Genomic DNA, 10859 nt, shown 5'->3' with positions numbered 1-10859 from the left:
ACCAGATTGTCCTGTAAGCCCCGCCAGCAAGTCCAGCCCTACACCCACCACTTTCCCTGACTGGAGGAGGCCACAGCTGTCTTGTACCCCCTGGAGGGAGGTGGGCAGAGCCAGGAAGGACTCAAGGCTGCAGGCTGGTTCCCTGCATGGCTGGAGAGAGCTCATAGCTCACTATCTTCACCTCATCTAAGTACCTAGGGTGGATTCAGGGGGCTCACCCTTCCTAGAGCTCTGGACCCATTCCCAGGGAGCCAGGCCATAGGCAGTGTGCACAGGCAGCCTGGTGGCATCCCCCTTCCTGTCCCCTTTTGACTGAAACAGGGCTCTGGCTGAGGGTGGGGACTGTGCCAGGCACATCAGTGTCTCCAGTTCACCAAAACAGGGCAAAACTGTTGATCCAGCAGCCCCCACTGGCTGTGCCCAGGCCTCCTGATGTTCCCAGCATGCCTCACTCTGGCATGTGATTTCTCACTCCACAGGTTGCTAGGCAGGACACCCTGTGTTGAGCTGCCTACTCGGCCTATAGAGCCTAGTGTGATTCGGGTTCCCCTTCTCCCAGCATGCCCAGCTGATCAGGTGGAGGGAACCGAAGGTTCAATCTCTTCTTAGGTGCCAGATTGGGTGGCAGGTGAAGGGAGCAGTGGCCCCTGGAGCTGCCCCAGCTCTGGCTGACGTTTGGATGGGAAGGCCTTGCTTGTTTGTGGACTCAGCTCTTCTGCAGTGGTTACATTAAACTTCACCCCAAACCACACCTGGCTCAGTGGATTTTCTTCAATTCTTCCACACCTCTCTGGGTCTCAGGGAAGGAGGAACCAGGGCTGACATGAATCTCATTTCTGCTCAACACCCCTTTTGCTCCCCCTGCTCCTGTCTCCTTCCTACCATTCACTTTAGGTCCAGAATTGAGGGGAGAGAGGGAGACAAAATCAGGAACTTGCCATCAAAGGTTCCAGCTAGGTTTCCACAAGAGACCCACCATCCTCCCTTGCTCCTTCTGAGTTTGAGAAGAGACAGGTATGAGGTTCCTGCCCCAAAGATAAAGCCAAGGTCTTCATGAGGTGCTCCTTCCCACAGAAGCCCACCAGCACATGCCACAGCCAGGCAAAGTCCATGCCTGTGCTGCCACCAGGACTCACTGGCTCTAGTAACAGGCAAGAAGGTTGGAGAATGGATCTAAATCAGGCCCTACCCAAAGCCCAGAGCAAACATTCTCCTTTTCCTTCCTGTCCTTTCATTGGCCCCCCTCTCAGTTGCCCATGTTGAGGTGGGGGCTGTTGGGAGAGGGACATGTGGCCAGCCCACAGCACTCTGCTCAGCACGTGGAGAGAATCCTGACTCCAGAAACTCAGGAATGGACACCAGTTGCAGCGTGATTTATTGGACAAGACGTGCACTTGTTGACAGGGCCTCAGTAACCACAATTTCCTTCACTGAACAGTACAGGACTAGGGTAAAAGGGCTTACAGACAAGAAAGACAAATCCTTCCCAGGAGCCAAAGGGGAAAGAAAAGAGGAAGGGGGCTTTGTCCTTCCCCCTTCCCTAGTACTCTGGGCCTCAGTTCACCCCATGCCAGGGGGGCGTTGGCCAAGAGAAGCTGGGCAGTGTGTGCCGCAGCCAGGTGAGGGCTGGGGCTGTCCACTCAGGGTCAAAAGGCCCAGCTGGGCCATCCACCCTCTCCTGACCCAGTCCCCCTGCGGGGATGGTTAGAAAATACAAATGTGGATCCGATGTAGGACATCATGTGCAAACGGGGGAGGGGACAGTGCTTCTGCAGTCCCTGGGCCACAGCCCCACTGACTGGGGACAGAGGTCAGAGTGTGCCGAGGTGCTTTGGAGAGGGGTCTCTTCTTAGTCCTGGGAGGGAGGGTGGCTGTTGTCACTAAGCTTGGGGAAGGTGGTTGGTGGAAGAGGAGCCTAGACTGAAGGGTAGGACCAGAGGGGGGTTTCTCCCCCTCCCTCCAGCAGGTGAGTCCGCCAGCCAGTCAGAAGTGTGTTGCTGGTACCTACGGGAAGCCGGTAGGGAAGAGGCTGAGGGGCTGACTCTCGTTGATGGGCAGCGGAGATCGATAGCCATCAAAGTTTCTTGGGATGCTGCCACTGGTGGAACCTGAGCTGTTACTCAGAGTCTCGATGCTTCCCTCTCGCTGTAGTTCTGCAAGACAGAGGAGAGGACCAGGCCTGGTCAGAGTGGGGTCTGGGATGAGGACACACCTGGGCTGGGCTGCCTGCCTCAAGATACCAGCCTGGGTCCACTTACATCCTTGAGCAGGGGGAACTGCACCCGCTCTCCACATGGGCCAGGCGGCATCATGGGTCACAGGGAGCTCAGCTGGAGGAGGGAGAAGCTCCTTGGCTGGAAGACTCCAGTTGTAGGCCATAGTCTTTCCCTCATTGCAGAAACCCCCTTTAGGCCAGAAGTATGGCCACTCTGATGATCTGTCTGGACCACACTGCCACATGGGGGACATGTGGCCATGCCTACATATGCATGCTCAGAAAGCATGCTCCCCCAACTCCACACGTGGCTCCTGTCCCAGATCTACAGGTCAGGCAGGAGGGGAGAGGCCAGGACATGGGAAGGGCTGTGCCTCCCTTCCTGGTCTGTCTCTACCTCTCCTCCCCTGCCCTACCTGCCCCCGGAGCTGCCAGCCTGGCTCAGCCACGCATTTGCTCACTAGTTCTCACCCACACAGTCTTCCTGCTGGCCAGGCCTCAGCTCACCTTTGGTACCTCCTGGGAAGTGCTCTGTTTTCCTGCAGGAGGGAATGCCTGGTTTGAGAGGGGCCTACTCCAACACAGACAGAGTCCCTGCTTGCCTGGAGTGCCTTCTTTCTCCCTTCCTCTTAGCCCTCTAGTTTCCTGGAGGCCCCTCAGAATGTACATGCTCAGAGGCGGGAAGTGGACAGGGAAGCTCCCACCCCCTCTTTTGCCCCTTCGCTGGCCCTGGCATAGCCATGCTGCCATCTTGGATACAACAACTGGCCCCAGCTCATTTGGCTGTGGACACTTAACTGCCCCACCATCTCTTGATGCAGGGCAGTTAAGACAGGTACTGGGGTAGGTGGGTTGGGAATAGACTTCCTTGCATGCTGAATGCAAGGAAGAGGAATTACTTTTTGTCTTTTTGAAAGTGGCCAGTTCCTATCCCCTTTCAGTCCCTCACAGTGGGCTCTGAGATGTGGGCACACACATCTCTGGTCAGCCTCTGGGAGTCTGCTCCAAGCCAGGATGTGGTAATCTGCAACCTCTCCTTCTCTAAAGTATGCCTGCCTGGGACTGAGGGGGGTCTTGAATGTTATACTTATCTGCTCTAGCTTGCAACCTTTATCTCCAGCTTGTCCCCAGGCCCCTGCCACCATTCACACACAGCACAGCTGGCTCTGCTTAGGGATTGGGCCATGGCTTTTACTCCTGGACTCGCCATTACCAGCCAGCCTGGAACTAAACGCTGACCCCTGCTCCCTGCAGGCTACCCCAAAGCACTGAAGCTGCCTGGTAGCAGCAGCCACAGAATAGGATGGGGGAGTCTGGGCTGCCCTCCAGCAGAGCAGACACCTGGGCCCAGGTGTGAGGGGCCCTCAGGCCTCACCAGTCATGTGTGGGGCCTGCACCCAGGCTGGAAGGGTGCAATCAGACACCAGAACCTCCCAGCAAAGGGGGGGCAGTGGATAGAGGGGGCACGGGCCTGATGACGGTCCCTGATCTCCATCAGACACTGGCTGCCCTGTTGGGCCCGACTGTGGGATGAATCAAGAGTTATCTAGATACAGATATAAAACAAGGCAGGTGGCTGTCGCATGAGCTCTCTGCTCCCCTGCTCATTGTTCAGCCTCGCCCTAATTTGGGAGTACAGGCCATTGTGCCAACAGAGGGAGAGCAAAGGACAGACCTTGGGATTTCTATATGCAAGTTTCAGATTCCAAGAAAGTTCCCTCCATTTCCTTCCTTCTTCACAAGCAAACAGAGGAGTTTCTAAGAGATCTCTGAGGCCCCCTGGGCTTCAGAGGCCTGGCCCTCATGCGTGGCCATCCCAGCACTAGGGGGCGCTGATGGCAGGGCCAGGAGGGCAGGAGAGAGGACCACTGGCAGCAGCGAGGAAAGCAGGGGCTTCCTGAGAGCTGGGCACCAGGCCCAAGGAGGAAAGCCCCAGATGAAGGAGCAGGAAAGGCTACTAGTATGAGCAAGAGTGGCCCCTTTCTGGAGCTGGGGGACAGGCCCCGCGCTCTTGATGCCGAGTGCCGACACATCCACACGGCCAAGGAAGCGGAGGAGCCTGGAGCCCGAGACCAAGCACACCCCCCCACTGCCCGGGGCGCAGGCCCGCACAGCCGCTGAGCAGCCCCCTGTAAGTCCGAGTGGATGCACTTCATTCCATCACGTGACAGTGCAGACACAGCTGCCAACGGAGTTTACGAGATGAGTTTGCTGTTCATGGGGGCCAAGTACGGCCCGAGCTGCCCTGTTCCTATTTTCTGTTCACCAGTTAGGCCAGGGGTAACACAGAAGTGGCAGTTCCTCCCCTGCCCCATATCCCAGGGTGACCAAGCTCTGCTGGTGAATTTATTTCCCTTCTCCCACCTGTGCCCTCCTCTGTCCCTGCCATGGCCTGGTTAGGCCTGGGCTTCCCTCCTGGGTAACTTCAAGAGCTCCCTACTGGGCTCCTGACCTCCAGACAGCCCTCTCCAACCCACTGCCATACCAAAGCTGGGCTGTCTGTCTGCAGCACAAACCTCATGTTGCTTTTCCTCTGCTTAAAGACCTTCATTAACTCCTAGCAGTCCTCAGGATAAGGTTAAATTCATCAGCACTACAGCCACCTCCAGACCCCACCTCACAAGTGGCACCTGTTGCTAGATTTGAGGAACCAAAGTAATGAGCTTGTATAGTTTTTGGATCTCCCCAAGCTGCCTTAGGCCTCTGGGCTTGTGCTCATGCAACTCCCTCTGACCATAAAGCCCTTCACAGCCTCCCTTGGCCCCCAGAACACCTACTCATTTTCCAGAGCTTAGCACGGGTGTCTCAGCCTCTAAGTCTGTCTCGCTGCCCTGGCAGAGCCCCCAGGCCTGTGCTCTGACTCCTGCCCCAGGCCCTCTACCATTCCAGGCACCATCTTCTCACACGTGTCCCCACCCAGGTGGAGAGCCCCTCAGGGGCCAGCTCCGTGTCTTATCTTTGTGTCCGTAGTGCCAACCACAGGGCCTGGAGAACAGTGCTCAAAGAACATTTCTTGAATGAATGAATGAATGATAAGGTAAAGAGAGGCTGGGCCTCTTCTTCAGCACAGACTACAGTAAAAGAACCAGAGGCCTGGCTAGTCTTGGGTACTTTTCTACACGCCTTCTGTCAAACCCCCTTCCTCCTCTTCTTGCTGACACGGGACAATGAGTGTGTGCATAAGTGGCAGTGGAGGAGGGGCGCACACACCTTCCCCCCTTGAGTTGTCCCAGCCGCCCAGCCCTAGGAGCAAGCGGCAAATGGAAATGTGTGGCCTTACCTTCCTCCATCCCGAACACATGCTTTGTTACTGTTGGGTTGCTCACGGACGCTGGGCTGTTGGCATTGTTTTTTTTTTCCTTTTTTTTTCCCTTTTGAAAAGAAAAGCATTGAGGAATCTTTTTGGAAAAGATATGGACAATGATCGAGAAGTACACTGAGCCCTGCAAGCAGGTAGAGAGGGAGTAGGGATGTGGGGTGTCACCCTGGGAGGAGGGCAAGCTTGCAGTAGGATTCTGCAGTCAAGAAGGACGTGCATGTGTAGGGGGCTGGGGACCAGCCAGTCTTGGTGGTCCCAGAGATGGAACTGTTGTGACAGAGCTGTGCCCCCCTTCAGTGCTGGGGGTGGGGTGGCCCCCCTTCAGTGCTGGGGGTGGGGTGGGAAGGAAAGGGAGCCTCCGGCCCATGCAGTGCTGGGTGGCACCCATGCAAGCAGGTTGCCAGGAGAGGGAGAGGAAACAGACAGGCTTTCGGGGACACCTCCAGTCATTTGACTCAATGGCTGAGCTTCTGGTGCCACCCTCCTCCCCCGTTCCCAAGACCCCCAGGTTTGGGCAGCTCACCTGCAGCTGAGGTGGGACTTGTGGGCCAAGTCCACCAGACACCTGCTGGGGCCACGGAAGAGTGAGCTGGGGGATTTGTGACAGGGGACTAAGGGGCATCCCAGCAGCCTCCCCACTTAGTCCAGGTATGTAGATTCTGGCTGGTGGGAAAAAGGTAGCTCTAAACGAGGATGAGTAGCAGCTGGCAGGTACGTGGCTGAACCCAGAGAGATGATCATCTTACTGTGACCTCACATTCTCCAGAGACTTTGTGCACCTGGGACATGGGTGTTGGTCTCCCCAACTTACTCAGAGCAAAACCAAGGAAGAGGAGGACGCCACTGGTCCCGAGCATGCAGGCCCCAGGGCGGAGGCGCTGACAATTCCAGCCGGCACTGCAACTGGCTCCCAAAGCCCACCACTGGCTGTGTCCACCCCTTCCTTGCTCGCTTTCGCTGGAAAAGGGACCTGCTACCCCCACATGTCCCTCAATGCCACCGGCCAGGATGGACAACCCATAACTTGTAGGGGGACAAGAGAATGAGCAGCAACTAAAAGGGAGGAGCCTCAGCTCTCAGGGAATAGGTGAAGGAATGAGAAAGCTACATCCTTGTGTTGCCCCCTCTCTATATGGAGCCTGGCAAGATTCAAAGGTGTCAGAGAGGGCAGAGAAGTGGCTGACCTTGTTAGGGAGAAGCAACTTGGATTATGTGGGTGTGTAAGCCAACAGAGACCCAGAGAAGAGTCGTTCCAGTCTCTGTGAAGAGGGAGGAACATGGCTGCCTGCAGACGTCGCCCCACTTCCAGGCCGGGCTGTGCAGAGCGAGGGAGCCTCTCTGTGGCAGCTGACCCTGCTGACACCCTGCACCTGCATCCCACAGTGGGATGCTACGGCCCCTGGGCAAAGGCCGGTGTAGCAGAGAATGGCTCCTGGGAGCTGTGAATGGGTGCTGACGCTGGTGGGGGGGCAGAGGATGGAGGCAGAGGGGGACTCTCTCACAGGCACCAGGTGGCACCCGGGGGCAGGGCACGAGGACCTCCCTCTCTGTGGGCTGTCCTCTTCCTGGGTACAGGTCTTTCCTCCCTGGAGGCCGCCCACGCCTAGCAAGGCAGGGACTTCAGGGAACAGACTGGATGGAGGCCTCTTTCACACAACAGTCCCTTTACTCAGCTCCACGGTCTTGGCTCCCCCATTCCCTGGGGAGGGGGTGTAACCCTGAGGACACAGGGCTTATGTGAGCCTCAAGGAAGAGCTGGGGAAGCCCAGGCAGGTGGGAGCCCCAGTGGGAGGCCAGGAGTGACGTCACTGGGCTTGACTTTCTCCAGTCTCTTCCAGGCTGGACGGCAGTGGGGACAGCTGGCCAAGCAGAGACTATGAGGGAAGCCTCCTTTGGCCCCTGGTAGGGGGGCCACTGTGGAGAGCTCAAGCGGGATCTGGCAACATCAGTGAGGGCAGTGCCGTGTGTGCGTGTCTGTGTTTGGGAAGAGGGTGCCTGGGACCCACTGCCAGTTCAGCCTCCAGGTAGCCCTGGCACTTCCCTGCTACAAAAGGAGCAGAATCTACAGCCTGGGCCTTCGGTGTGCTCAGCAGTCAGCCCTGCTCTGTACACTTAGAGCCTCACGATGCTGCTCACTTGGGGGATTAGCAAAGCACTTTCATTGGGCTCTGACTACAGCCACACACCGCGTCCTAACCCAACCACCAAGCGGCCTCCAGGGAGTAGGACTGGACTCGGGGCAGAGTCCTACTCGGCTGGCAGGGAGGAGAAGGGAGGACACTCCGCCCGCCCCAGCCTGCCACCTCGAGGGCCAGAGAAAGAGGAAGGCGCAGCGTCTGCTTAGGTAGAGGAGGCAGTCTGGGGATGTGGTTAAGAACTTGGCTCTAGCCCCCTGCCACCTGGGAGGCTTTGGGCAAGTTACTCAATATCTCTGTGCCTCAGTTTCCTGCACATGAGGATAACAGTGTCTGTTTCATACCATGCTGGTAAGAATTAAATTAAATAATGCGTGTAGAGTGCATCACCATGTGCTTAAAGCTTCCAGTCAGCAAATGTGGGTTACTATAGTTGCTGCAGTTACATTAGTGATTGTGATTGTACACAGGCCTGCAGGGTCCCTCTCTGTGCCCCCTCTCCAGCAGGTGTCTGCCGTCCAGGCCCCTGCAGCTTGCTCTCCACTGGAGCCTGGGAAAGATTCTTTTTTTAATCAAGATATGGACCAAGGAGAAAGATGGCAGGTATGTGTTTACAGCTTTTCATTTCCCTCCTTGCCTCTTTGTAAATACCCTCTTCCAAGCTGTAAAATAAATTTCTAACCCTGTTGACATGCATTGATTTTCCCTCCTGCGTCCACCTGCCAGTTCTCCCCCATGAGCAGGGCCTGTGGTTAAGCCCCTTGCTTGTGTTGAGCTCAGTGGCACCTCAGGGGAGGGGTGGCCCCAGAGCACAGGGCATTCAGCTAGACTGCTCTATCTTGCCCAGTGCCTGGCTTGGAGAGGTCCGCACACAGAAACAGTTCCAGCCCCCTTCTGCTGTGAGGGTTCTTGCTGGAGAGTGAGGTGGGGCAGTGGGGGTGGGTGGCTCTGACTAGGAGGTTAGGGGCCGTCAGCATCCCTGGGTGGGACATATGGACAAGAGCCCAGCGGCCCACAGGATGGCTGCACATTCAGTAAACAGGTCCAAGTGGGGCCTGGCACAAGCAAGCAGCTCGGCCAGCAAGGGGCCTGCCAGGGCCTGGGACCAACTATGCAAACTTGGGCTTGGAGAGAGAAGAGCTAAGGAGGTTGGGGGCTTGAATGTATCCTGCGGGGCTCAGTGGGACTGGCGGCTTCCTGGTGCTGGAGCCTGGAGAGATGGCCCAGATGCCAACCATGAGGTGGCCCTGGTGGACACAGTCGCAGGCTGCTTGTCTTACACCAGGAGACTACTGCTCTCTCCAGAGTGTGGCTGAGGCAGGCAGAAGTCTGTTCAGGGAGACAGAGATGGAGTTGGCTGAGAACGCGGACAGCCCTGTCGGAGACCACACTCTGCGCTGCAGCCAGCCTCAGCCCAGGGCACTTTTTAGAAGGTTAAAAGGGAGGCAGTTAAAGGAGGCAGCCCGTAGGGAGGCCTCGTTTCCCTCCTCCTCAGACACACCCACCTTTGTGGCTGCAGGCAGCCACCCTCCCTTCTCCTGTCTCCAGCCCTGCACACAGTCTGGGCTCCTCTCACACAGGCTGCACAGCTGGCTGAGCCGCAGCAACGGCAACAGACGAGGGATCCTCTGCGCCCAGCATGGAGGTTTTGGGAGGATGGGGGTTGGGGGAGACTGAGAAGGGATCCCTTTCTCTTCCAGCAGGGCTTTTGGCCCCCTTCCTGGGCGTGCTGGTGGAAGGAGGGGTGGCAGTTTCTCAAAGCTGAGGGGCCCAGGATAAAAGGCTCCTCACATTTAGATAACAGGAATCCTGGAGTAGATGAGAAGCAGGGCTAACTCTGGCCTGAACACCTCTACCTGAGCATAGAGCCCTGGCCCACGGATGTCCCTTATATCTGGCCAGCTCACTGCACACACAGCCTGGGGCTCCTGAGAGCTGGGGCTGAGGCCCAGTTCTGCAGCCCGAGGGCAGAAACACACCTTCCTGCACTGGACTCTCTTTCAACACACAGGGCTCCCGCAAATGCACTTTCCTTTCTCCTTGCTCTGCTCCTGTTCCTCACAGGTACTGAGACCCAGAATGCCTTAGAATAAGGTCAAGACCATATGGCCTGCCCTGCCCCCACCCACCAGCTCTAGACACTGAGGGTAAATCGCTAGTGCTCTTGGCTTAGGACACCATGAACTGCTTGCCTCGGCCACGGGGCCGTGTGTGTGCCTAGTTACCTCTGGGTTTGTGAGGAGACCTGTGGCCTAGGGAGGACCTCAGAGCTTCCTCGGCATCTACTGGCCCCTGGAAGATGAAAGCACTACCAACAAAACACCTGGGCAGGAGCCTGGGTGAACAGACAGCCCTGTCTGTGTGTCAGCCTCCACCCAGAAAAACTGGGGAAAGGGCACATCACCTTTCTTCCCATTGCCTTTTCCCTCCAGGAGTCAAACAGGAAAGGGTCTCAGGCCTCTGGAAATCCTACTCACGGCTGCAGGGCAGTGTGGCATTAACATCATGAGGCCAGGGCTTAGAGGTAGACAAGATGCCAAACTTCCTGATGGGGTGGCCAGGGGCAGGATGAGGGGCAGTGAGCAAGCTGGAATGCTGGGGAAGGGAGAATAAAACAGAAAAGAGTAGGAGGGAGGCCTGAGCAATGAGAACTTGTGCTACGTCGGATAGTGTGTGTGTGTGTGTGTGTGTGTGTGTGTGTGTGTGTGTGTGTGTGTGATATTAGCCAGACGACACAGTACCAATCCCAGGCAGTAAGGGGCTCAAACCAGAAAAGCTGCCACATCCCTACTCCAGGAAACCCGCGTTACCCAGGCCCACCAAGTCTTGGCTTCAAAGGAGAAGAGAGCAGGCTCACTGGCCCAGACCACCTCGACCAACCAACCCCATGTGCAGCGACCCTCTCAGTGCCACAATATTAGTATGACTTTAAATCCTGACCAAGCCAGACTGTGTCCTGTTACAACACAGCACACATGGGGACAGCAATGGCTGAGCAGACCTGGCTCACATCGTACACATGGGGACAGCAATGGCTGAGCGGACCTGGCTCACGTTTCCCTGGCTTTAAGGTCTTTGATAAATCCGTCTGAAGCCGTGCTTCAGGAGCAGCCCTGAGCTGAAACTCCCTGTGGATGCAAGGTGGAGGAGGGCTGCAGTAGGAGGCTGAGAAGGCGCTCTAGCCCCAGTT

At 56.8% G+C, this 10859-nt stretch overlaps 1 protein-coding gene across 1 annotated transcript in view; it reads right to left on the bottom strand.

Moving 5' to 3' along the window:
• Window positions 1–1357: 1357 nt before the first annotated feature.
• The window catches only part of BCAS3 (BCAS3 microtubule associated cell migration factor), a 623923-nt gene continuing 614421 nt past the window's right edge, over window positions 1358–10859 (bottom strand). Inside the window, exon 27 of the mRNA XM_057499516.1 lies at window positions 1358–2153. Coding sequence (XP_057355499.1) covers window positions 2005–2153 — 149 coding nt within the window. The 3' untranslated portion in view covers window positions 1358–2004. The remainder of the gene's footprint in view (window positions 2154–10859) is intronic.

The sequence above is a fragment of the Manis pentadactyla genome, chromosome 4, assembly GCF_030020395.1.
Source record: "Manis pentadactyla isolate mManPen7 chromosome 4, mManPen7.hap1, whole genome shotgun sequence".
In the NCBI taxonomy this organism is placed as follows: domain Eukaryota; kingdom Metazoa; phylum Chordata; class Mammalia; order Pholidota; family Manidae; genus Manis; species Manis pentadactyla.
Note: the sequence above shows the minus strand (reverse complement) of the source record. Positions and strands in the feature narration are given on the sequence as shown.